The sequence below is a fragment of the Poecilia latipinna genome, unplaced genomic scaffold, assembly GCF_001443285.1.
Source record: "Poecilia latipinna isolate Pla-1442-1.1 unplaced genomic scaffold, P_latipinna-1.0 Scaffold1570, whole genome shotgun sequence".
Taxonomy (NCBI): Eukaryota; Metazoa; Chordata; class Actinopteri; order Cyprinodontiformes; family Poeciliidae; genus Poecilia; species Poecilia latipinna.
In genome coordinates this window covers 29783-57709 of record NW_015114186.1, presented here as the reverse complement: position 1 = coordinate 57709, position 27927 = coordinate 29783, and the positions used below count along the sequence as shown (strand labels likewise).

The following is a 27927-nucleotide window of genomic DNA, read 5'->3' as shown; positions in this document are numbered from 1 at the left end:
CTTTCTTCCTTTGACTAGACTTCTAATTATTAACCCTAATTATTACATACATATTAATCACACAAAAATCATTGTGGAACATTATTTGGATAGAGGTGTGTTTGTTTTTTAGCTGAATTGTAGCCATATGTGTAAAAACCGGGAGGAAAATTCACAGAAACATCCCTTTTTACCAACGTGAACATTTCTGAGATTCAGTATGGTAAAAACAAAAAGTTAATGTCTTTAATTTTATCTAAGAAATAAAATTAAAGATCACTTCTGGTGACTCAGTAGAATAAACCCCAAAATCTGCTGGACCCTCTACTCTGTTACTATAATGCTGGATGAGTTTGGATGAGTTAACTAAAATGTGAGAAAATAGTGAACATATTTATTTTTTTATCTGCAGATCAAACCAGACATTTACATACACATATTACCTTGTTTTGAATCACTACCTCAAACCAAATCTTTTCCCTGCTTCATATCAGATATTATTGATTTTAAGTTATTTTTGAAATTCCTTTCTGATAAGTTCTTTTAAAAATGTATTAAAATGGATGGATATATTTATTAGTGCCCTTATTCAAGCTGTGGAGAGTCAAATGAAGCACAAAAACGTGTTTTTTTTGTCACTTCGTAACTGATTTGGTGCAAAGGTCATTCAGGTGACTAAGAACACCTTAGTGAACTACAGTAGCTTATCTCAGAGACAGTTTCCTTGCTAAGCTTTATAATGGCTGGACATTCCCATACTGTTTATATATCCACATGATTATTTAAACAGATGAATGGGGAACGTTCCAGTACCTGGGAATTGTACCGAAGGGTGAATCAAACGTGAGGCGGTCTACAACTTTCTCCTAATATTTTGACTTTAGATTATTTTTTACAAGTCACAGGAGGAAGCAGCATGTTTGAGTTGCTCCATAGATAAAAGTACTTGGTAATATTTTGTATTTTTGCAGTGGACGTCTTTGTCTGGGTTTTCCCAAATTATTTAATCTTAGTTGATTAAAACTTCTGAATTTTATGAAGGTTCTAAAATATATCTATAAAAATTCTGGTATTTTGCAAGCAGAAATAATTCAGGTAATGCTTACACACTAAGCAGAAATTAGTATAATTTACAGTCAAACAGCGAGGAAAATAAAAAACCTGCATGATGCGAGTGAAACGCTCTCATCCAGATCGTGGAAAAGAAACACGTTCAGTGTTTTAATGTTTTCTCTTTAGCAGATCGCTACCTGGAAACAAGTTCAATGCTTTTCCAGGCTGCTCAGCTGCAAATAAATCTATAAACATGTGTGGAAAATACTGCTTTACTCGTAAAACTCCTCTGTTTAAGAGGAAGCGGCTTTTTACTGTAGCACCTGGTCCAAAGGGTGAAGAGATAAATGTGCGGTCACACCAACAATCTGCTGCAATCTCTTTTGGTGTTTAATATAAAAAAGTTACTTTCTTCTTGCAGAAGAATAGTCGAAAGCAATGTTAAAAAATCAGTATGTCTCTATTAGAAGCTGCTGCAGTAGCATGGAAAACATGCCGGATTGTCATGCAGGTTCCTCCTCAACCCAACATGACACTTACTGAGGATGATGACGGCTGAAGAAACCAGTCTGAGGTCACTGGTTGAAATCTCAGGAATCAGCATGCCGGCCAAACGTCGCTAACTCCACAAGCTGCTAACAACCAGCCGCTGCTGCCACTGCAGCAGCTTTCAACAGCAAACAGCTGGAGACGCATGACAGCGTTTCCCATGGATGGACACGAGACGAACGATGACGACAAAAAAAAAAAAAGGTACGACATTTAGGCTCCACGAGAGATATTTTAGCTTCATCGGGAGGGTCACAAGATGGGATGGAATGACAGTGCAATAAAACACACACACGCACACACACGCACACCCACACACACGCACACACGCACACACACACTCTGAGTATATAAGTGGCCTGTAACCAGAGATGCTCTGAAGCTATCTGGTAAACTAAGAGTATGAGTAAGTTTAGCTGTAAATACACTTCAGGGTTTTAATATTTTGTTTTGTTCACTGCACATGTGTAATAACTCTAAATCTGGGAATCTGGGAAAAAATTGCTTTACACGAGTTAAAATATATGTAAAAATATTTACACAACTTTAAGTTAAAAAATATCCACAAGTTAGAAAACACACTAAAAAAAATACAAATAAAATGCAACAACTCTCCTGCTCATGTCGTTTGTTGGCGCTGGGATTACAGCTGCAGTACCTGATATCAACCAGCAGGGAGCAGTAAAGATCAGCTTAGCAGGTAATTTTTTTTTACACTTCACTGAATTTACTGAATGTGAAAAATCCGACTAAATATTAAATAATCCACCTGAGTAGCATTATTCAGAAAAAAGCCTTTAAGACCTTATCAAAGATCAAAAAAGTTATCAGAGTTAGGAGATATAAGGGTATAAATCATTTTTTGCTAAAAGTTTGTGCAGAAAATGTGAATAAAACTGCAAGAAAATAAAAACAATCTAATTCTGACCAACAGCATTGTTACTGCGTCATAGTGATTTACTATTGAGCAGAGCAATGCAGGTGTAATTAATTCAGTTAATTAGACTTTCTAGCACAGCAGCATCAGTGATTCCCATGATTCCTTGCTGTTACACAAAAAATCCCAAATCTGCAACTTCTGGGCTGACTTACTGCGCAGATGGTTCAAACTATAGCAAGTGAATTACCAACTATTTAAGATTTCTCTCTTTGTTTGGCCTTTTTTCCAATTTAAAATGTGCTGATTACAGCATTATTATGAGTATAATTCTCATTAAAGCCTACACTGGGGCACAGCTCGTTTAAAAACAGAAAAACTGCTGATATGAAGATAAAACTGATATCAGAGTCACCAGCTCCTGGTGGAAACGAGGGCTGCGTAACAATATCGATTTTGCGATATACATTGATATTTTCTTTCCTAGAAAAAAAATCGATATTCATCCGCAAGTATCGTAACATCCAACTGTCACCTTGCTCACTCACTGCTTGCTTTGCCAGGAGAGTAATTAGGTCATCAGGCTTAGAGTGATTCCTTCAGATGTTAAGTGTCAAGGTTAAAAAGGTATCAAACTATTCAGAGCAGGTACTTGGTGCACTTTATTTACTTTACAAATGCATGTAAGCTACAGTTTGTACTGTTTCAATTAAACATGTTTTCTCACCACTTTGATTCATTTTGTCCAGCTGTCGACTTTAAGTCTGTGTCCATGTCCAACCAGAGCCAGGTATTGTGTAGTTGGTGCAGGTATTGTGTAGTTGGTGCTTTTAATCAGTTTTCAGTTAAATTAATTCAATCCAACCAACTCTATAACAGTCACAAAATGTCACCAAAATCACTCTGTCCCTCTAAAATCTTTCAGAAAATCACAAAAGTGTATTGAATTGTATCATTTGCTGAATATCGCAATATATATATATATATATCGCATCGTGATCAGAATATCGTGTATCGTATCGTGAGATTATTGTATCACTACAGCCCTAGTGGAAACCAGCAACTTTTTCTCAAAACCTTTGACTTTTGCCCAGAAACGTTTCCAGGGCTTCTCAAAATACAAAAGTTTTCAACCCATTTTGGCCATTTTTAAAATAAAAACAAAACATCAGTGAAGATTTGTGGTAGAAATAACGGTGCCTAAGAAGGTTCTGGGTTCAAATCCGAGCCTGGGGGTCTTTCTGAGTGTTTGCATGTAGGTGTGGGAATTTAGCATAAATTTTTTTATCATAAGAATTTGATTTATTGTTGTCATGATAAGTTTTAATTATTAGTTAAAACAAAGCTAGCTATATGATTAATAGCTTGTTGATCATAATCTTTGTTGTTATCTCAATATCATCACAAAATAACGTAGTAAAAGTTCACTCCCTATTTGCCTGGTTGTTTGTCCTGTTAAGTGAGTTTAGATAACGGATGGATAGATTTTTATATTTATTTATTAATTTCAAACATGTTCTAGAAAAAAAGGGAAAAAGCAACAAGTAGGAGAAAGTACCCCTTATCTCAATTTAATGAAATATGTTATAATATATCAGATGGAGGTCAGACGACGCCTCACCTCCGCTGTCGGGGGAGCTGAGGACATTGAGGGCGAACAGCATGGCGTTGGAGAAGGTGGTGGCCTCCTCCTTACTGGCAAAGTTCAGCCCGTAGACCTGCCGAGCGTCCCGCCACTGATGGAAGGTCGGGGTGGCCTGGTTGTACTTCAGACCCTTCACTATGGAGTAGTTGATAACCACCTAGAGGAAAGAGAAAGAAGCATGGTGGATTCACATCAGCTCTGTTCAGTCCGCATAAATCCAACTCCAGTCCGTTTGTCTAGAAAGTCCGCTTCATATGGTGAGGTGTGAATACGCAATCGAACTCTGATGTAGACCAAAAAGCTGACAAAACCTCAGCCTCGGTTCGGTTGAAGTGAACTCTGGTTTGGGTCGAATCTATATGCGACTGGAGAACGCTCCAAAAGCAGGAAGCGGACTGCAGCACAGGGCATTCTGGGTAAATGCAACCAAAACAAACACAAGAGTCTAGCGCTAGTGGGAGAAATGTCTCCTGGTCTTTGACCACAGACAATAAACAACTCTTACAACCACAAAAACACAAAATCCTGACAAGTAGTTTGGTCTAATTAGTTCAAATATCTTCACACTTGAAATAAGATAAAACTAATGTATAAGTAATGTTTCATGAAGATACAGCAGGTTGTTTTAAGTTAATAATTCCTTAATATTGATGAAAAAGTTCAAGTCCACTGGCAGATAATGTCACTTAAAACATGGGGAAAATGTCTTGTTAGAAACTGAAATAATGTGAACTGGTACTTCTTGTAAATATTAGGGAATTATTAGCTTAAAATAATCTTATGTATCTTGTCAAAAGGTTACTTGTGAGTTAGTCTGAACAATAAACTATTTGGTAAGACTTTGTGTTTTTACGGTGCAGCCATTTTTGTTTACATTTGTGAAGAAGGAAGGTGCGCTCATGTCTTCTTCAGAGGTTTTCATGTCATTTCTGTCAGTGGCTTTTGGTGCAGCACCCCCACAGGCGAAGAAGTGAACAGGTTTATCAATTACACAGTGCAGTGTGAAGGCAGCTGAAAATGTAACAAATGTTGCAATCTTGGTCCCAAATCAAACCCAGTCTATTGGACTATCAGGCGTGAAAACATGAAACAATAAACCTTATCTGAAGCTAAAAAGAAGGGTATGTGAAAACATGTAAGCAATGAATAGGATAAGCTCAAGAACTGAACTTTGTGCTACACCATTAGCCAAATCATCATTACAATTCAGCCAGCTGTTTGTTTTTAAACACTTTACTTTTGTAACTGGCTGCTGTGTTTTGTGTTTTTAGTAAAGCCGCTTGGATGTGGCGTCCAGGTGACCCCTCACCTGCTGGTCCTGCAGTTTGACCCCCACCACTCTGAAGGTGTTGTTGGCAGTGTTGTGGTAGATGTTGATGCGGCTGAAGCCCTGCTGCCCCGGCTTGATGGGCACCCACTTCTTACTGGCGTCATCGTAGACCATCACAGAGGCCCGCGCCTGGCAGATGCTCTGCTCACTGGAGGAGGAGGAGGAGGAGAGGAAGGTCCATGTTAATGTGTGGAATACAGAATATCTGGTTTATCATCTCAGTAAAGAGCCGAGACGTTACACTGATCCACTGGGGGCTTTTTCCTGTTTCAGGCACCAATAAAAGTCAATTATTAAAAAATTTCATGCCAATCCGAGGTTTCCCATGGGTCGCACAACTTTCTTGTTTTTAACCACCTCAGGAAAAAATATCCAGGCTTAGCAGGAATCTGCCAGCCTGTGATTACAGGGCAAAGGCTGGGGACGCTTACAAAAACAGCAAAGCAGACCTAAAACTGAACCCGGAGGATTTCTGCTTCTGTAGTGGTGCTGGTTGTGGTGTTAAGAAGTTCGAGCAAAGAAGGGTGTGTGTGTGTGTGTGTGTGTGTGTGTGCGTGTGTGTGTGTGTGTGTGTGCGTGTGCATGTGTGTTGAGGATAATGATAGGATAAACTGAAGTGTTTGATCCATATGCACATCACCAGAGTGAGAATTTTTTATTTTACCAGCAAACAAAATTAAGCCACATTAACAGAAATTTATGATTGGTTAAAATCAACAGACATGACTCAACTAGGGATGCAAGTTATTGATTAAAGCTGATTGATATTGTCCATTGACTAACGATTAAATGACTAACATTTGATGAACATTTGATAGAAAAAACTCAGAAATTTCCAAGTCCTTTGGCAGAAATTGCTCCTTTTTACTCTGATATGCCATTGCAAATGTGCACACCACACTTTTCAGATTTATATTAGTGAATAAAACTGAAAACTCAGTGAAATAAATAGAAGCTGCAGTTTCAGCATGATGAAACATGGAAAGTTGAAAGAGTTTGAGTTTCTGTCCAAAATGTGCTGCAGCAGTTTGAGGTGAAAAACTTTGAAGACGTCATAACTGAAATATCAAAGCACCATGAGACGCTGCTCTGCAGCAACAGCTCCGTCTCAGATCTTTTTCCCACTGTTCAGCTGCCACATTGTCCCCACTTTCCTCTCAGCTTCAAACAATTCAGCAGTGATGATAAAGTTCTTCTCCAGTCTTTATCCGCTCTCTAAACAACTGGATGAATCGACTCCAGACGAAATCCCAAAGCAATATAACCAGTTTGACTCACACCGACTGAAAACAGATAATTATTTCTATTAAATGTTAAGAACGCCGGTGCACAAACTGAACTGTTCTTCAAGAGGACGACTTCTGACATTAAGAAGCTCCTCTAATAAACATCAGATGCAAAATCAAACTTATTCCAGTTATCCAGGATGTTTCCAAGAATTTCCCTAAAGAGTTGATTTATTTCAGTTCTTCCTTTAAAAGAGACAAAGTCATAAATATTAATTACACATAAGTGGAGGCATTTCAAGATTTTACCTATTTTGATTATTTTGAGCAATAACTCTGAGACATTTAATAGAAAAATCTTAAGTTGTGGTTGCTGACTTGAATGTTGTCCAGTAAACCTTTTGTGGGTCACAAAAACTCACAGCTAAAGAAATGGTTGATGTGGAAAGTTCAGTGGAAGAAAAAAGTGTGGGAAAAAAAACAGGAATAAAACATCTTTGAGGTTATTGTGAAACTCGTTTAGGACAAACAATGCAGACAGGCTGAAAGATAATTAAAACAAGCTGAGACTCTAATAAATAAGAGTATTGACGCAAAATAAACCCTATATAAGTCCTTTAAGTACCTATACTATACAGTGCATGGATATTTTTTTCCCCACATTTCTATATTAAAAAAACTATTTTATCAGTTTAAGTCAAAATTATGAACAATTACAGACATAGATGGTTGTAATATATCAATCTGTGTGATAAATGTATTTGATTTTTTAATTGAATAGCTGAAATAAATTAACTTTGTGATAATATTCTAATTTATTTAAGTGCACCAGTATCATTCTTATTTATCAGATTTTAGGAGGAAATTTACTCCAAAACTATAATTTTAAGTGGAAAATAATGAGCAATCACTGGCAAGCCCTTGAATTTAATTTCTCTAAATGTTAAACAATGTGGGATTTCTGCAGATTATGTGCTTCCTGCACGTCTGAATGTGAGTAGCAGAGCCTCTAATCACATAACAAACACGTCTCTCCACTTCAGAGGCTCCGCAGACCACCAGAGTCAATCTGGGAGCGCGAAGGGAGGGGCGCGAAGGGAGGGGCGCGAAGGGAGGCGGCCGACTCTCTCCTTACGAAAACAGCTCCTATTTCTGGAGCAGTTTAAACCGCCGGGCTGGAAGATGATGCAGAAACTCAAACTGAATGTTTTTGTCTTGTTCTGCTTTGTGTGTTGCTCCATCATGAGTAGGAAAGCAGAAAAAGAGGAACAGAAACGTGAGAGGCAGCACAATTTAAAAGAGAAGATTTCACAGCTTCTTCTTAAAAATCCTTCTGTGTGTGACCTTGGTACTGGCATTAGATTGGATCAGATTACTCAGATTATTTTGATTAAAATAAAAATCTAACCTAATCTTGAACAATGAATACTAGAGGCTAATTCCCAGTCGACTTTGGGCTAAGAAGACGAGTTGCAGAAAAAGTTTATTTAGAAAAGCTTTAACCTTAAAGAGCTATGAAGCCCAATGCATCTGTCCTTAATACAGGAGAAACTGCCTAAAAAACTGAACTGCAAAAATATTAAATATTTTTCCCAAGAATTGAGGTGTAAATACATTTTTTCTATTTTTAACACCTTGAAGCTCATAATGTTTACAAAACTCCACTGTTTTTAAAAAATAAAAATAAGTAAACACTGAAATAAGTTCCAGAAAATACATTTACATTTTGCTATAATCCTTAAAAACAGTTGTTAGGTCCTCAGGTTTGTCAATCAGCAACATTTATTTTGATAAATTATGAGTTTTTTCCACAGCATGAAATAAATTTTAAAAGGATCTAAGAACCTTAAATCTAAAAAAAAATCAGCTTAATAAAGATGTTGTAAACATATGTCATATTTTATTTTTTCCCACTTTAAACAAGATTTTTTTTAAATAAAAACAGGATATTTTTGGTATTTTAATCCATTAAATGTCACTATGTTTACATTGTGCCATTATTTTAGTAGTAAAAAGAGAAAAATATTAAAATAATCTCCATAAAATTCATTTACAGGAGCACTCAATTACTCCTGTTATTATTATCAGGCCCTGATTTAGATCAATTATTTGCAGTAATATTGACTTTTATGGTTTATTATTACTACTGGCTGATAAAAAAATCTTCACTCTTCATGCACAAAACTGAACAGAAAAACTAAAAACTGATAGTAGTCTAAGATAAAGATGGTATTCTCAGTGGTTTTTCATATACATATTTAGTTGTTTTACATTAATTTAAGAGACTGAGATCACAATTTGAATTTTTCTACATCTATTAATCAAAGCCAAACTGGATTAAGAATAGAAAAAAATAGAGTGACACAAAACACCCCAAGTATTTCTTAATATTTAATTTAATTTAATTTAATTTAATGACCATGTTGGGCTGAAAAGGTCAACTCTAGCTGAAAATCCTGATCAGTGACATTAAACTAACTTGATGAATCAAACTGGGTTTCTGAGCAGCAGAGAGAATAACACTGAAGGTCAAAGGTCAACCAGCTGTTCCTAAGAGTTTAAACTGAAGAACTGCATCTGTAGATAGTAAGATTTTTATATGTAAACTGTTTTCTTTAGTTGCACAACAGGATCTTTTTCAGATTACTCTGTTGTGACAATAAAATAAGACTTAAAAACATTTCCAACTTGGAAGTTATAAAAAAAATACAGAAATGAAAAATTTGTGATTTATCTGCATTTCTGACAACTTGTGCCTTTTTATTAAGCACCGTTTTTAACTATCGTAATCAGATTATTATCAAGGTACTGAGAGATTTATCACTAACGAGATCTGATTTTTAATTTTGTGCAAACAGTCTCGGGTTAGAGCAAATCCACAGAGTTTACACACAAACAAAAGCTTCAACGGATAAAAAACGCTCTAAATAAAGAAATACAGCTCTGTAAAAAACTAACAGCCCTCTGCAGTGAGAACCTGCTGGTTAATCCACCAAATATTGATTCCTGAACTCTTCCTGAGTTAAAACATTAGTATTGTTGTCTCTAAATCAATATGAACTTGTTTTCTTTGCATTATTTGAAGCACTGCATATTTTTCGGGTTTTTGACTATTTCTCATTTTCTGCAAATAAGTACTATATATCTGCTTTGAATTTCAGAGACATGCTGTCAGTAGTTCATAGAATAAAAGGTTTACTCAAACATAAACCTATACAGAGGAAAATCAGAAAAACTGATGATTTTAAGTGGGCTCTTCATTTTTTCCGTACTCCAATCAAGGCAGTAAATAATGGAAATGTAATGAGAATGGGGGCTAAGAACACCTCATGATGCACAGCTGCACATTTCTGGATGAAATGAGAATAAAAAGGAAAGGAATTGGATTAAATCAAAAGCCTCCAACTCATCTGTTAAACATGGTGGTGGAGGTATTATGGTGTGGGAAAGACTGGGCATTACAGAGAATTCAACACAGTAGTACATGTTCATGTTAAAGGAAAAACTCCTTCCTGCAGCGAGAATATGATGCAAAACACACTAATAAAGCAACATGACAGTCTCTTAAAGCCGGAAAAAAGCCAATAAAATTCCTAAATCAGCCAAATCCAGTCAGCTGGTTTAAATCCGACTGGGCGTGGATCCACACGCTACTGAAGGAGAAACTCATCGGAACAATCTGCTGGAACAACCAGGGGCTAAAAGTGGCTGAGCTTCAACCGAGAAGATCCCCAGCACCTGCTGAGGTCCAGGAAACGCAGACTTTAAGCGTCATTAAGCGCAGGAGGAGACAGACCAACATGATGGATTTACTGGGCCCAAAAAACCAGAACCAGAACCAGAACAGAACCATTCTTCTTTATCAGGCTGTTCAGCGTCTTTAGGTCTCTGATGCTGCTGCCCCAACAGATGAGGCTCTCAACAACAGACTGATGGAAGACCTGCAGCATTTTGCTGCAAACCTTGGAGGATCTTATCTTCCTCCAGCCGCTCTGTCTCTTCTTATGGACGCTTCCCTGCTGCGTCTCCAGTCCAGTCTGCTGTCCAGGTGAATACCGAGGTATTTATATTCCTCAACCACCTCCACTTTTTCTCCCATGATGTAAAAAAGGTTTGATCTAAACCAGTTCCTCTTTAAATCAACAATCATCTCTTTTGTTTTGTTTACGTTTAAGATGAGAGGATTGTTCCCACACCATGACAGAAAGCAGTCCACCAGCTCTCTGTGCTCAGCCTCTGGTCCACAAGAAGCTGCTTTCTAAACCTCCAGAATGTAACATCACAAATCAGCAGGCACTGCGCCTCACCTAGCAACGCCAGCGGAGCCCAGCCCGTTACCTAGCAACCTTAGAGCTCAATTAGTCACCTAGCAACCCAATCGGAACTCCAGCACTTTTGGTTAGCTAGTTTTACTGTTGTACAACGGCTGCTGGAAAATATAACAGTTTTGAAACCACTTGCTGCATTGTTGGTTGTGCAGGAGGCTGCACTAATGTTTTTCAAAGACGTATGGTTATGTAATAGTACATCTGTTTGCAGCAATTTTCATGTGCGTGTAAACATTGAGTTGGAGGTTCGTGGCCAGCAGCAGCTTATCTGGATTTACAGTGAGATAGATCCTTGTGAAAAAATGTAATTAGCACCTATCCAAACCTGTTCAAGGAATCATAACAGCTCATCTTTAACATGTCACAAACAGAACGGAGGGTAGCGTCTAAACACAGAAAACAAAAGAATAACAGGATCACGTTTCATTTCTACAGAAATTATTTCTTAATATTAAAATCTATGGTTTAGTGTTGGTTTAATGTGGTAAAGACGCCCCAAGGTAATGTGAAAATCATTTCAGGGCACAGAGTTTTCGCTGGGAGGAGCAGATTTCTGAATGGAAGCTAAATATTATTAAAGGCAGTGGAGAGAGGATATGAACAGGACTTCTGCCACTCTGAGCACTTCCTCATGTCAAATACGCCTCAAAGGCGCGTGGCGAAAAGGAGGCCACATTCCCAGCCTTTTGAATTAAGTAAAGCACTTCCCTGCACACATGGTTGGACATATGTGCCTTCTTCATCCCAACCTCCTCCACCCAAATCCTTTCCCATATATACGTGCTTCCTCTCTCCCAGAACAGATCGGTCCATTAGCAGGAAGCTCGGCGCTGGGGAAAAACGCCCGAAGCCGAGCATCCCCAGAAAACATGAAGTGGATTTAATAGAAATGTTATGCTCAGTTTTATGCTTTTGCTGAGTGAACTGTATCTAGGCTGAGGAAGTGTCCCCTTAGGAAGGAGGGCACTAGCATGAGGTGTCCTCTCTGGAAACCGCCCAAGGACAGGACTTCTGTTATCGTGACAGTAAGCTTTTAATGCCAGGGTTAATTGTTTCATCCTGCCGGTTCGCAGTGGAAGGCGCCCAAACGAACCCGAACAAACGATGAGTCACTGGAGGCTGGCGCGCGCGGCAGGCGTCTGAACGGATTTATTATTGGACCTTTGTCTCTGCGATGCAAACTAAACCTCGCACAAGAGCAAACAGAAGCATCATGGAAGTAGGTCATCAGCAAATAAATCTTTAGGATGAATAATAAATGAAAAAGAGATGACAAGAATATTGCAGTCTGCAGAATTAACCTTTTTTTGCTTTGTACTCAAATCAGAGCTTTCACTTTTAACTTTGTCAAACTATTTTGTACTTTTACCTTTAAAGGGAAAATAACATTTTGTATCTCTTTAATTTTCCATTTGAGTTTCTAATGCTTCTAAAAGCAGTCCAAACACTTAACATTTTTTTGACAATCTGGAAAATGAGCCGCTTCAAAATCCTCCCGATTGCTAAATCACAATTAGCAGAACAGCTAGTTCGCCATTACCTAGCAACCTGAGCCCAGCCTGTAGCCTAGCAACCCAATTAGAGCACCAGTATGTTTGGTCAGCTGGTTTTACAAACATTTGTTTGCATTGTACGCTTTTTGAATGTAGGTAACACGACAATGTCTGCAGGTTATCCAAAGTCCATCTCTGATTGGCTGAGCAGACAGTTGTGACGGCTCCTTCACAGGAAGTTTCCGGCTCCCAATGCAGCTGTGTTCCAGTACTCAGAACCAGATAACCCATCAAGAAACTTCAGGACCGATCACACTTTTCAGATTCAGATTAGAGAAATGTTTTGTTTCGTTGCTACATTTTAGCATCATTCTTTTAAAGTCCACCTCTGATTGGCTGACCATGCTCCTTCTAAGGATGCTCGTGTGTAAAATTCCTGTAAAGTATGAGTTTTGTTTTCTGCACACAGTGACTTTCTTTGAGCTAAAAATAGTCAAGCCTCAGTTATAATTCAATTTAAATGGATGTTATTTTCTGAAGACGTTTTATTTAACCCTATTACATTATCTGTGGCTCAGATCACTGCTTAGGCCTGCTGACACTTATTAAAAACGGCTTTATGATCCCAAACCAAAATAATTTCTACTCTTAATACTTATTTCCTTTTCCTTAGGAGCTTTTTGAAAATGTTTAAATTACTGGAGGAAAATGTGATTCTAATCCAGTAGTCATCAATGCTAAACACTTAAAATATATCACTTTGAATGAAACTGATATTTTCTCTTTTTATCATCAAATTTAAATATACTGAGATAATTTTCTATCGAGTATGACAGGAATAAAAGATGCTTATTACATAATCGCATCTTAAACACCTCCTCTGCGCCACTTTCAGATTCCTCTGAATATAACTGGGCCAACCAGGAGGTGTCCTGCAAAGTGACAACTTTATTCCTTCAAATAATCCGTTTTGGTTCATGCTCATTAACCAGCTCAAAGCTCCTGAATGACAAAAGCACAGGGAGAGGCTGCCATGTGCAGCAGCAGCAGGAATAATTACACGGTCTAATGCATCACTGGTCGGAGTTGCTGCTTATGGAGACATGAAGTCGGCATCAGAGGAGTAAATAAACAGCAGAATGAGGAAGAATCCAATAAGCTTTCTGTGTTTCTCCAACTTAAGCATTGAATCTATCAGGGCTGGAATGATTAATCGGATTAAATGATTATTAAAATATTAATCGATTAATTGTTAACTGGAGTTTATATGCTAAAAAAAGGCAATTTTCTAAAGGAGGAACATATTCAGAGCAGTAATTAAGGCAAAACTGTACAAAACTATAAGCATTTTGAACTTAACATAATAAAAAACCTGTCTGTAAAGACGTTCTACCCAAAACCCCTCAAGTGTCAGTTTTAGCTTTACCTGCTTCAAATTATGCAAATTAAAACAATAATTATTTGAAAAAGTCCTTGTGTTATCTCATCATTTTCACATTTTGATGTTAGAAGTATTTTTTTAGGTACAAATGGTCAATCATTCACTAAAGGAATGCAATGTCATCTTTTTTATGCAATAAAATGTTTATTTTCTTTTTCAACAAAAGAATTGAAATATTTTTTATAATATTGTATAAAAAGAGTTTAGTTGTTAAATGAAAAGTATGCAAAATGTGCCAATTTCTTTCAAGTACGCAATTAATCGTAAGAATAATTGAGAGATTAATCAATTAATCGTTGAGGCCAAGAGTAGCAGATAGAAATGACTCAGAGATGCAAATTGCTGCTCAGACTGAACCAACCCGCCCTACGATTGTGACATGCTGCTCTGCCTTCTTCCCCAAACAGGAATAGAAACACATAATTATCCACCAGCATGCCATACATCATGGTACCATACTGTACGTAAACCCAAAATAAAACAGACGGATATTTTTAGCTCAGGCACGGCTTAGGACAACAGAAAGCAGGAAAAAACTCCTTCATACTCTCAGTTTGTTTCCAGTGCGTAGATTTTATTTTATGTATGTAATTACGATAGTCTCCAGAGTTGACCGGGATCCTTGGGGCGACGCTGGCGCTTTGGGTGGAGGTGTGCAAATTTATTTACAGCGCCAGCGTTTGGGTGGGTGTGGGGTTCAGTTGACTGACAGGTTGGATTAGAGACCGAGCCAAGTCGGGCGGATCATTACCTCACAGCAGTTTTAAATCTAAATTAACCACGACTTAACTCCAGCGCAAGACCTCTAATCTGTTCCACGGGGGAAAGTACTGCTCACGGGCAGAGAAACAGGCACCGGGAACTAAAAACAGAACAGGCAGCGAGAAGCCGGGTCAGATTCTGTTCGCTTGTTAAAAACAAACTGATGGAGATGAGTCAATGTGAGCTGGGTTTTAGTATCACTGCTGGCTCCAAAGTCAGCAAGAGTCACATTGATGCGGTTCAGACTATTTAATTTTAAATTTAGACAACATAAATACTTAGAAATCCTGCACACAGAGAAAACCAACTGCATCAAAGAACAGATACGACTTCTAAAAGGAGGGCTGCAACTAACGATTATTTGAGTTAATTGATTGTTTTAGGGATTAATCGACAGCATTCCTTTAGTGAATGCCAGATTCATCTGCATCAAAATGTGAAACACTCAGCCTTTTTTGCTTGATTAAAAATTAATCAAGCAGAAATATAATTAGAAATTTAATCTACTGACTCTTTTTTGATTAACAAATTAATAATTAGATGATTAAGAGAAGTTTTTTCACAGAATTTGAAACAGGTGAACCTTTGAAACAGGAGTTTTGGGTAGAACATACAATTTTTTTCTTATTTCATGTTAAATGTAAAATATATAGTATATATTTGCACAGTTTTGGCATAATTACTGCTCTGAGTGTGTTGTTCTTTCAGCAAAAGGCCCTTTTGGGTCTGCATCTTCCATTTAACAATTAATCAATTGTTAAATTATTTGATGATTGTTTCAGTGATCAATTAATCGCAATTAATGGTTTCAGCGCTAGTAATTCCCCCTTTTTTTAAAAACGTGCCAATATAAGACAGAATGCAGAGCATGACAACCTGTTGCTGAAAACAGAAATCGAACTGCTTTCTCCAGATCAAGTCAAACTTATGTGCTAAAACTTAATGGCAACAAAAAAAAAAAAAGAAAAAAAAAAGAGAGTGAGCGTTCCTACTTTGACCAAAGATCTTCTATGCTGGAGAGATGAGTAAAAGTGATTGGATCAATTCAAGGATAATAAAATGTCACAGAGAAACTTGGCTTCAGTGGAAGGAATCCCAATCAAATCGACAAAATGCAGATGACAGTCAGCAGCCAGATAACCAAGCATAAACTTTCTCAGGACAATAGATGCTTTTGCTTCACTGTCATTTTTAATGTTTTTGAGTAGCACCGATAAATCTGCCTTAATTTTGAACTACGACAAGCACTGAACAAATGTGGCACCATTTAGGAAGGAGTAAACAGGCTTTCCAACGGTTGGAGACTTATTGCCAAGAAACGTTGCTATAGGAAAGAAAACCTTAAGCCAAATACAAATGGTTTAACTTTTTGTGCTGGGTTTATAATCCATATCCAAAGCCTAAACATGCCAATCCCAGATGTTGTCCTGAGTGCACCCACTTCCACAGTCTGTGTATTTATCTAATCTCCACCCCTGTCCCATCTGGTCCACACAAGTAAACACTAAAACTGCACAATCGAGAATGGTTATGGTCCAAATGAACGAAACTCGAAGTCCTAAAGGCATTAATGCAAACCACATAAATATAGCTGTGGGCTTAGCTCTCTATGCCACAGTCACTGTGGAAAAAACATAAATCTAGTCCCGTGATGATTTAGTTGGTGGGTTAAAAACCTTAAAGGTGACCTATTATGCTTCTTTGAACAGGTTAGGATTGGTCTGTGGTCTATACACAACATGTTCATAACATTTTTACACAAAATAATTCTGATATGATGAGATTTTAGTCTCAGAATGAGCTGTTTTAGGCGTCTTGTCACTAAATGAGCTGTTGCTGTCCATGCCCCCAACTCAACGTTTACACTCACACATGAAAAACAGAGCAATTACACAACCAGACATCTTAGAAAAGTAGAAGTGGAGCCTCCTGCACACGCAACAAGAATGCAGCAAGTGGTTTATGGAAGGTAAGTCAACAACAAAACAGTTGTCTTTTCCAGCAGCCATTGTACAGCACATGCAGCAATAAAATTAGCTGACCAAAAGTTCTGGAAGTCTGCTGGAGTTGCTAGGTAACGGACTGGGCTTCAATAGGGGTGATAGGTAACTGGCAGTGCCTGCTGACTTGTAATGTTGCATTCAAAAGGTTTTTAAATTTACCCAAAATATATTAAAAAGACTTCCCTAAGAACTTGGGTTGTTTTTAGGAGCAGTAGAAACCCAGATGGAAGAACAAAACCACGCACAATGTAAATTTTGCATAATAAATTCCCTTTATGTTTTATGCACAAATATAAAGGCACCAGAAAATAACATGTAATCTAGAGATTATATTCCCCTGCTTCTGATTCTTTAATTATGTACGTTATAGTTGGCTCAGCATGCAGCCGCCCCTGTATGTACAACACCAACAAAATACAACTGTCAAAAGCTAAATGTGGATTTTTATAGCTTAAAACTCCAAAACAAGACTTTTTACCCCAAAAGTCAAGACAATTTTAAGCAGAAGGAACACAGAAAGGTCCAGTTGTTCAAAATGTTCCTTTTAAAGATGAACAAGGCCACCAACAGAGCTGTGGGGACAACCGCAGCGACCCTGTTAGCATCATCCCCGCAGAGTCCACCGGCCTGAAAGACTGCTGCCTCAGCCAGAAGCCGAACTGTGTTTAATGCATGTGTGAATTAAAAATGCATGGAGGCCTTAAAGAGCTCTGCTGTTCAGAGATGCTCTGTGCAAAGCTGCAGAGTGTTCAGAATAACGACGAGGCTTGTTGCATCTCTGACTTTCACTGAGAAGATGCAACAAGACAGGATCTACAAACCGGTAGATCAGCTTCACTGTTTTACAGGAAAAACATAACAGTTAGCTCAAACCAGTCATGTACACAGCAACTAATCCCAAATATACTCAATTCTGTTTCCATACAGCAGATTAAGATTACAGATTAGTATTTTAGCTCTGATTAAAATACAAAAAGGGAAGATTTGTCCATCTGTGCTGCACAAATGTTGAGAAGCTTTCTTCCTTTTTCACACTCACTCTGTCTAACTCATTTAAAATTCCTCATAAAGTGTTTTTATTATTTAATTTCAGTCATAACATTTCACTCTTCTCTAATATTTATAATGAGAGGAAATGCTCATCCACAGAATACAGATGCAACTAACAATTACTTTACAAATTGATTAATCTGATTAATTGGTTAATCTGAGTTTTAAAAATGCCACATTCTGCATGTTTTTCATTTAACTTCTCAAGATTTTTTATACAATAAAAAACAAATAATGAAATTATTTTTTTAAATGAGAAACAAATATTTTACTGCCTAAAATGCAACAACAATTTGAACTGAGTCAAGTTAAAACTATGCAACTCCAGGGGTTTTGGGTAAAACATATTTACAGACAAATGTGTTTTTATCTTAAATGCAAAATATTTATACAATTTGTACAGTTTAATTACCACTCTCAATATTTTATGCAAATTGCCTTTTTTAAAAGTCTGCATACTCCAGTTAACAATTAATCGATTATTCTGATGATAAATTGATTAATCTGACTTAAAACCTGCCACATTCTGCAGATTTACATTTAACTTAACATTTTTATACAATATACAAAAAAAATAATTCAAGTTTTTAAATAAGTAACATTTTATTGCCTAAAAAGCAACAACATAGCATTCATTTAGTGAATTTGAACCAGGTGAGACTAAAACTATGGAACTTGAGGAGTTTCTCTAAAACACATTTACAGAAAAAGGTTTTTTATCTTAACTGCAAATACAATTTGTATGTTTTTAGCTTAATTACTGCTCTGAATATGTTGTTCTTTCAGAAAATAGATTTTTTTTGAGTCTTTATACTCTGATTAACAATTAATCAATTATTAAATTACTAGACGATTATTTCAACAATCAGTTCATCATGATTAATCTGATTAATCGTTTCACAGACAAAGAAAGTGTTAGCACAAACCTGGCAGCAATATGGCTGTAAAACAACCCCGAGTCACTGACGCTCTGAGGGAGACAGTAACGCACCGCTTGGACCCGATGAATGTCCATTTTGGTCAAAAGGGAAACAGAAGCAGGAGAGCAGCTTTTACCGTCACATTCGACCAAAATTAAAAAGAAGTGATGGGAAAGAAGACATCCTTTTGGTAAAAGAGATGAGAAGCACCCAGTGGTTCTGAATTCATGCACTGCTGCATCCACAGTGGGACCAATAATCCATCCTTCCAGCAACAAAGAGATGACTGACAGACGGGCAGAGATGAAGTCATTGACCTGCCAGCTGTGTGTATGAGCCTCTGTGCTATTGTCATAATGCTAACCCAGGGGAGATTACCTCATATCCTAAGCCCCACCCCCTTCCATGATACACAGCTTTTTCAGTCTGCTGTTGGGGTTCCTGCTGTACCGCTCACCCCTCCTCTCCACCAGCCAGTGATGAGCAGAGCCTAAATTAACAACCAGCGGTCTATACTGCAGTGACTAATATTGATCGGGGTGGCCTCGGCCTCAGAGGGCGGCTGCGGCTCGTGAATACATGAATACGACTCATTAGCTGCAGAGGGGTTCATGCTAAATGTCCATCAACACCCACAAAGAGACCAACCCTGTTTTCTCAGCCTCTGCTCAGGGAAAACCGACACATAAAGCTGCATGCAAACCTCTACACTGCAAAAACACAAAATCTTACCAAGTAGTTTTGGTTTACTTTCTAGGACAAATATCTTAGTTCACTTGAAATATGATAAAACTAACTTATTAGTAACTTTTCAGCATGATGGAGTTTTTTTTGCTTATTGATAAAAGAAAAGTGCTAGTTTCATTGGTAGATTATTTCGCTCATAAGAAGAAAATGTTCCCATAATTTAATTTACCTGCCAACATAACAAGTACTATTTCATTAATATTAAGGAATTATGTACTTAAAACAAGCTCCTATATCTGTAAGAAATGGCTTGTGGACTTTTGCCAAACATAAAACAGAAATCCTACAAATGTTAAAATCTGATGCTACTCCTTTTTTCTTTACATTTTGTGAAGAAGGAATTTGCGCTCTTCAGAGGTTTTCATGTTGTTTTGTTCAGTGGTTTTTGGTGCAGCGCCCCCACAGGCGAGGAGGGGAACAGATTTATCGATTAGTTTGGATCGTTTGACACAAAGCAGTGTGAAAGAAAACAGCAGCAACAGTTTTTTTTTTTTGGCCCCCAGTTGAACCAAATCTACTGGATTATCAGGTGTGAAAACAACATTTTTAGGTTGTAAAGGTTGTAGATCCCTGGTTTAGGTAGGCAGACATGTCTGAGTGTTGGAACCTAACCTTACTTTAAACGTCTCCACAATATGACTGGCTAATACAAATGCAAAATACATCTATGTTTAATATGAGTCTCACCTTTTTGAAATGGATAACTGAATTAAATTCACTATTTGGTCATATTTAAATACATTGAGAATATCATATCTAGTGAAAAGCATAAAACCAGCACACTGATCGCCCCAGATTACATCAATTATTTAATTCAAATGTCCTTAGATGCCAATCAGGCCTCAGGCTAATCGACATGGATACATAGTGCACAACACAAACCCCCAACCTACTGACAGCGTCACTCGCCCTCATCGCTAAAGGGAATTAGCACTCTGCAAAAACTCTTCTCTGTTTTGTATTTTTTGTCTAGTTTCTCGTGCAAATATCTTAGTACACCTTAATAAGAGTACTAGCTCCACTGGCAGGTTATTTCACTTACTGGGAAAGTGTCTTGTTGCAATGAATTAGTATTTTTTTCATCAATATTAAGAATTATTTACTTAAAAGATCCAATATTGTGAACTGAGTTTTGTCTTATTTTAAGTGTACTAAGATATTTGCACAACAATCTAGACCAAAAATACTTGGTAAGATTTGGTGTTTTTACAGTGCACTTTCGTTTACAGGCAAACATGAACCTGACAGTCGTATTGATAAGAAATGTATGTTTAGTATTCTATTGATTACTCAGACGATCAATTGATTATTTGGATACAAATGCTGTAGATTTTTTTCCATCTAACCACAAAAGCTTATTTTATACAATAATACAAATGCATTTAAAAAAAACGCAACTGAACAAATAACCAAGTTACTTTTTAAATAAAATAAACATTTAAGTGAATAAAATGCAATAACTAAGCATGACTTTTGTGGAAGTTTGATCTTTTTAAAATGATTTTTTTGGTACAGTTTTGGCTTAAATACAGCTCTGAATAAGTTTTTCTTCCAGGCAATTGCATATTTTCAAGTCTGCATACTCCCGTTAACGATTAACCGATTATTAATGGTTAATCGATTAATCATGGTTAATCCGATTAATCGTTTCATTACTGTGTGTTTGTAAGATGAAATGACAGTCTGAGCCACTTTCCCTCCATGCTCTGACATGTAGACAAGTTTCCCATGTGATCTGGTTGCAATAGATCACTGGAGTTCAAGCGGTCAAATCCAAACCATCGATATTATCTCTCCTGACCCACATCTGTGGGCTAGCTGCAACAAATCAGCATTGAGCAGCTGTAATCTGTCATATTATGCTCAAACCTCTTTGTCTGAATGTCATCTGGCTCTTGCTACTCCAGCTCATCCAGCAATCTTAGATTAACGTTCTCTATCCTTTTCTTCCTGTCTCTCCTACTTTAGGTGATGCATTGAGTCAGATCACTGCTGCGAATTGGCAGCATTGAGGCAGAAACTCATTCCTGCTGCCTGAAAAAAATGGGAACTAAGCTAATCAAAATCAATTCTCTCCAAGCAAAGAAAACACCGACGGGAGGGTGTAAGAGAAACTGGCATCTTTCCTCACATTTTTCTCATTTTCTCTGCCACACCAGAGGAGTTCACGGCACGAAGAGCAGCTTAGACGCAGAAGCAAAAGCAGAAAAATTCCCTGTTTTCTTTCAGACGAGCAATCCTGCGAGCGTTCTTTCGAGAAGGAAGCAGATTATGTGGCCTGAAAGCTGAGCCAAGCTTTAAAAAGAAACACTCAGGAGCGAAGAATCATTCCCACACATTCCAGAAGCAATCCAACGGCAACTCGCACAACTCCACAAACACAGAACGAGAGGCGGCGAGGAAGAGTCGCGCTGCCTTACCCGAAGTCATCCAGGGAGTACATGTCGGAGAGGACGCTATCCTCGAGGATGAGATGAGATACAAAAAAAGGTGAAGATTACGGAGGAGAGGGGGAAGTGTCGGTCTGAGAGGACAGAGAGCCACACATGCTGCAGCACACTCAGTCTTTCCCCTCTTCACATCCTCAAAAGCTGTTTTTTAAGAAACCACCACACCAGCAAAGCATGAGGCACAGAGAGAGAGAGTAGGAGGGAGATGAAGAGGAAAAGGAACGAAGGAGAGAGAGAGAGCATGTGATCGCTGCAGACCGGCCCCCGAGGAATGACTTCCACAGGATGGAAATTACATGTTACACTGCAAAAACACAAATTCCTACCAAGTATTCCTGGTCATCATCTGACTACACTTAAAATAAGACAAAATTATAAGTAACTTTTCAGCAACATATAGTCGCTTATTTTTGGTAAATAATTCCTTAATATTGATGAAAAAGTCCCACTATCAGATTATTCCACATATAACATGGGAAAAATGTCTTATTATAAATAAAATAATCTGCCAGTGGAACTAGCACTTTTTCATCAATATTAAGGAATTATTTACTTAAAACATGCTCCCATATCTTGTTGAAAAGGTATTTGCAATTGGCAGATTATTCCACTTATAATAAGAAGTTTTTCTCATGTTATAAGTTAAATTATCTGTCAATGGAACTAGAACTTTTTCCATCAATGTTAAGGAATTATTTACTTAAAGCAAGCCTTTATACATCTTGCCGAAAAGTTATATTTTAAGTTAGTTTTGTCTTATTTCAAGTGTCATAAAATATTTGCACTAGAAACTACACCAAAATTACTTTTGTGTTTTTACAGTGTAGCCCTAGTTTACCCTTTGTTTACCATTATTCCATTAAATTATTCCAGTTCAGACAAACTGAGCAGCAATTATGTGTAATATAATTCCCTGAAGTTCATAAGTGGGTTTAGTTTGTCCGCACGCAGGTCCATCTGGCCGAAGCAACGCAGACATTAAGCTTCTTTACAGCAAGCTGAGGTGCAGGAAGCAAACAAAGAGCAATCTTAAAGATTAGAGGGCTTTGTGCGCCTTAAAATGGCAGGAAATATGCAGCCTGGAGCTCATAAGGTCACAGAAATACAACAGGAATTTTTTAAAAATCCACAAGCGATTACTTCACCACTAAAGTTCTCAAGTTTTTGATCAACAGTAACAAGATGTTTTATATTTATTAGGACATGATTTTTAAAAAAAAAAGTATTTCCTTGTTTGTGATTTAAATGTTTTGGGCGTTTCCACACCTGACGGTCCAGTTCGATTGGGGATCAAAGTTGCAAAATTCGATTAATTTTCAGCTTTTAGACTTCACTGTGTCAAACGATCCAAACTAAACGGGAAAAAAGTTCCCTTCCTTACCTGTGGAGGCGCTACACCAAGAACCACTGAAGGAAACTACAAAAACCTCTAAAGGAAACACTGAGCCCAACTTCCTTCTTCACAGAAATGGAGAGGTGTCAGATTTTACTGCTTGTAGGATTTCTCTGTAAGCTGTGATATAAATCCATTATTCTCTCTAACAGTGGTTTTGAGGCTATAATTATGTTTTTTATATTGTCAGATTTAAAAGAAATCCCAGTCAAGGTCCTAGGGACAAGAAAATGTAAACTCCCTAAAATTAACCATTTTAAAACCAAGATACTAACATTAGAGCATTTTTTTAAAGTTAAATAACTAAAATGAATTGTTAATATTGTTATTAAAGAGACAGACACAGTTATGCAGCAATAATAGCAGTACAAACTTATTTCTTGGAGAAATTCACAAAAAGTGTGAAACTTGGCTGCAAGTTTTAAACGGGGAGAAAGAAAGTATTGCCATCTGCTGGACAAGCAAAAAACTTTTAGTCTCTTTTAGGACACATTTAAGGACTACGACGGGTTTATTCTCTTTATGAACAAATGTGTTGTTTTGGAGATAATTTAAGAAAAAAAATAATTTTAAGACAAAAATTTGAGCTATACACAGAGCCAAAATGGGTTGGAAAATAAAATGAATTGCAGAAAGCATGGGTGTCCAAGGTGTGGTCCATGGGCCATTTGTGGCCCTTGGGCTGATTTTGTGCAACCCCCAACTGCAAATAAAAAATAATACAAATTTAGCCCACAGATGCAGACAGAGACTTTTAATTTGTAATCAGGGTCAAGATTAGAGCTGTGCTGATCGATCATAATCGGCCAATTTCTGTGAAAAGTATATGATCAGTGATCGCAGATCACTGTCTCTTGTTGCCGATCACTAAAACCGATCATCTGTATGTCACTTCTCAGCTGCATGTGCAGCTGATCTTCTCTTTCCCTCACACTGCGCAAGCGCGCAGCAACAAATCCTGTCGTGTGGAACTTTAACGCGCTGAGAGTGAATGGGGACGTTTGCGTGTTCTGGCGGAAAATTACCTCGGGGCTGAAGCACGTCAAAACACATCAACACAACGAATCATATAAGACATTTTAAAAAGAAACACTTGATGGAGTTTGGCTACATCAATGCAGGAAAAAAAGGACATCCGGAGCAGCTAGACAGCAGGTAAAGCAGCAGATAGCTAGCAACACTCACCTGGATTAGCATCATCGGAGCATCAAGATCGTTACCAACATCATTTTCTTACACAGGAAAAACTAAAGTACAGCACAAAGTATCTGTGCCTTTAAAACCACGTTTTACAAAAAAGGAAAACCAAGAGACTTTTACTAAAAAGCCAAAAAGTTGGCTTTTTAATAAAAGTCAGCTTTTTGAAAGAATCAGGTTTTATTTTTTATTAAATTTGGCTAAACAGAGCAAGCATTTTGAAAGAAAGTCACCCAAACAACGTTCTTATTATGAAAATAAATTCATTCAATCAAGTCCAAAATAAACTGAAAATTAGATGTCTTTCTTTTAATACAACAAAAGTGCAAAATGTGTACTATGGCCATTGTTGGCAAAAATAAATAAGTAAATTTCTGTAAAGACACAAAATAAAAACTTTTCTAAATAAAACAAGGAAATTTGCTAGAAAAAATATTAGAAAAATATTAGAAATTTTCTCCAAAAATAAACATGAAAATTTCTCAATTTCAAATCTCAATTTTTCTACAACATTTTTGAGATTAATCACAACATTTCTGAGCTTTTGGTGGAAATGTACTCCTTTTTCTCCATTTACAAAGGCCCAAATAGATTGCCGTAAAAATTCCTTTGAAGTTTTTGCTCTACAAAACTTGAAGGCTTGATTTTGGATTTTTTTTAGCCTGCGGCTACTTTGCAATCATGGCAAACGTTTTTCCACGTGGGACAAAATGAAAATAAATAAGTTTAAGAGCTTTTCTGACCTCTTCTGACCCCTCGGATAGAAACTACACAATCATTAACAGTTAAAAGACATTTTTTCTCCCCTTGAAGGTTGAATTTTCTCCCTGACATTCCAGGGTTTATAGTGAGTCTCTGTCTGCCAGTTTAAAGCTTGGAGACGGATGACTTTGACTCACGTGGACGCTAGCAGCAGCAGCCTGCAGTGCAGCTCAGCATTTTACCTCCCAGTGTGTCCTCCATCATTTTACTTCTCCAACAATGAGTCACCAGCACAAGCGCTTCAGAAATGATCCTGCAGTGACGGTGCAGGACAAAAGCCCAACTGTTTTAAAGTTTCCTCCTCATCCAGCAGCAAGAACTTCATCAGACCTGACAGCATAAAGCAATGCACAGCCAAAGGACTAAAAATGCACTCATGTATACGCTTCAATGCACCAACATTATGCAACAAAGCCCAGAATGAGGTTACATTTTTATAAAAATCTTCCTCCGTAGTGATGCAAACAACCAACTTACAGCTAACTGTTGATTAATGGTTTATCAGATTAAAATTAGCCCCAATTGATTAACTCGTAAGTTCTGCTTAGGGCTTAGACCTTTTTTCTGTGTTGTTGTTTGGCTGCCATCCAGCAGAGGGCGCCGCTGGTCATCCTTAAGCAGAGCAACTGGTACAGAAACAAAGATGGCGGCGAGAACAAGAAAGAGAAACATTCCAAACAGAGTTCAGAGTCTTCACTTTATATTCGAAAACGGAAACACATAAAGGGTCAAGTTCTCATTAAAAAATTACTGAAGTGGTACAAAAGTGAGAATAATATGCAAGAAAAGCAAAGGGCATAACGGAGAAAAATTATAACATGATGGAAAAAAAACATAATGCTGATGATTATGGTTGATTTTGAGGGATGTAGTGAGTTAATTCACTTCATGGAGAGAAGTCTTAACATTCTTTCAAGATCAAAAACAACATCATGTTATGGAATGATACAAGAGAAAACTCAGGTTGTAAAGAAAATGGCCGCTTATTAATTAATTGTTAGTCAATCAACTTTAGATGAGCTCATTAGTCAATAATTTGCACCTTTTCCATACACTGTAAAAGACGCAAGTGGTTTCTCTGTGGAGATTTAAGACTTCCCTTCTGGGCTTAAGTCAAAGAGCAGACCTGCCTCTGGCAAAAATAAACACACAGGACGCAAGGAGCCGAGCTCCACAGAAAGGGAGGAAACAGCGTTTGTCCAGCTGGAAGGAGCCACATGATTCCTACATGTTTGCTGTCTGAGAGGAAAGAAGTTCAGCTGCTGGTTCTGACCCAGCAAAGCGACAGGATGGAGCTGGAGCTGCCTGGCAGCAGCCAAGCAGATCGCCAGAACATCACGATCAGCAGGAAGGCAGCGTTGTCCTGTCTGAGGTGTACGTCACAGCCGTTAAAGCGGCAGTATTAGATGTTTTTCAGCCATTTTATAATAAAATCAAGAAACTATGTTAACTTCACTTGTTTAAAATACTACATAATATTACTTAAAATAAATGATACTCTGTAATTTAAAGCCTTAAAATTGGGCCTCTGTCTCTTTAAAAAAAAAAACACTCTTTCTGAAACTACGCCTTCAGGAAGTCATTACAAAATGGCTCCTCTATTAACCCTTTAACAAAGTTTTTTTTCTTTACCAGTGATGCCCTGAGAAGTAGCTTGTATAATGATGCGCAGTTCCACCAAGTGTTTGCTAATTGTTGCTGGCTAGTCTGAAGGAGCTGAGGAGTTGCTCTGTAATGCAGAAACTTGGACTGCAGCTTTGAGGAGGAGCTTTGCCCTTGGAGGCGGGGCTAGGTCCAACCCGGCGTTTTGCACAGTTCAATGGCTGCCATGGAGTTAGAAAGACTTCTCAGACATGCATGGAAGAATCAAGGCAACCCTCCGGGTATGTTCTCAATGAGGGAATAATATCATAATGTCATGTAAATTTTACATAATGCTGTTTAGGGCTGTCACAATAAATCAATTAATCGCATGATAAATTAAAACAAGCTGAATAATGTCTACTTGCATTATTTATTGTTTTTTTCTCTCTTTCTACTAAACATTAGATGACAAAAATATTTCGTCTGTACTAGCCTATATTTTGAAGGACAAATTTATAATTCATTTTATTAGTTGTTTCTGTTGTTTTGTTTATGTATTTTGGATATTTAAAATGTCTTCCAGTTCAAAACAACATTTTTGTTCATTGCAATAACTTCTGGGACGATTTATAGTCCAGCAAATTTTTTTATTGTGGCAGGTCTGGTACTTCACTGTTTAAATACAGAAAAAGTAAAATAACTTTTCAGCAAGAAGACGTAGGAGATTAACTTAAGTATTTAATTCCTTAGCACTGATTTTTAAAAATTGGCAACATTTTAACTTATAACAAGACATTTGATGTGATAAGTAAAATAACCTACCGGTGGAACTAACTATTTTTATATAAAATTAAAGAACTATTAAGTTAAAATAAGCTCCTCCTGTCTAAAAAGTTACTTGTAAGTTAGTTTTGTTTTATTTCTATTTCTAGTCAGCATAAAGAATTAAATTGAAAAAATTTAATTTGTACGTCCCTGTTTTTGGCGCCCCCTTTATGGCGGCGCCCGCTATGAATCGCCTATAGTATGTAACCATTTTTTTCTCTCTCTCTTTTTAGCGCCAGTGAGTATCAGACAATTTGAGTAGAGCTCGAATATAGCATATATTTTTAAAAGAGCAAATATGGCTTGGATCCAT

General features: G+C 37.4%; 1 protein-coding gene across 3 annotated transcripts in view; it reads right to left on the bottom strand.

Annotated features, from left to right (window-relative positions):
- Positions 1 to 22050, bottom strand: part of LOC106963703 (ena/VASP-like protein) — a 43893-nt gene extending 21843 nt beyond the window's left edge. The window contains exons 1-3 of one of the 3 annotated variants that reach the window (XM_015058754.1): positions 21824 to 22050; positions 5413 to 5581; positions 4080 to 4260 (exon numbers count right to left, since the gene is read on the bottom strand). In XM_015058754.1, the coding sequence (XP_014914240.1) occupies positions 4080 to 4260; positions 5413 to 5581; positions 21824 to 21846 (373 nt within the window). In that variant the 5' untranslated portion in view covers positions 21847 to 22050. Of the gene's footprint in view, positions 1 to 1572; positions 1759 to 4079; positions 4261 to 5412; positions 5582 to 18662; positions 18988 to 21823 lie in introns of those variants that run through there. The other 2 variants (XM_015058753.1, XM_015058755.1) reach the window with 2 other exon arrangements.
- Positions 22051 to 27927: the final 5877 nt, after the last annotated feature.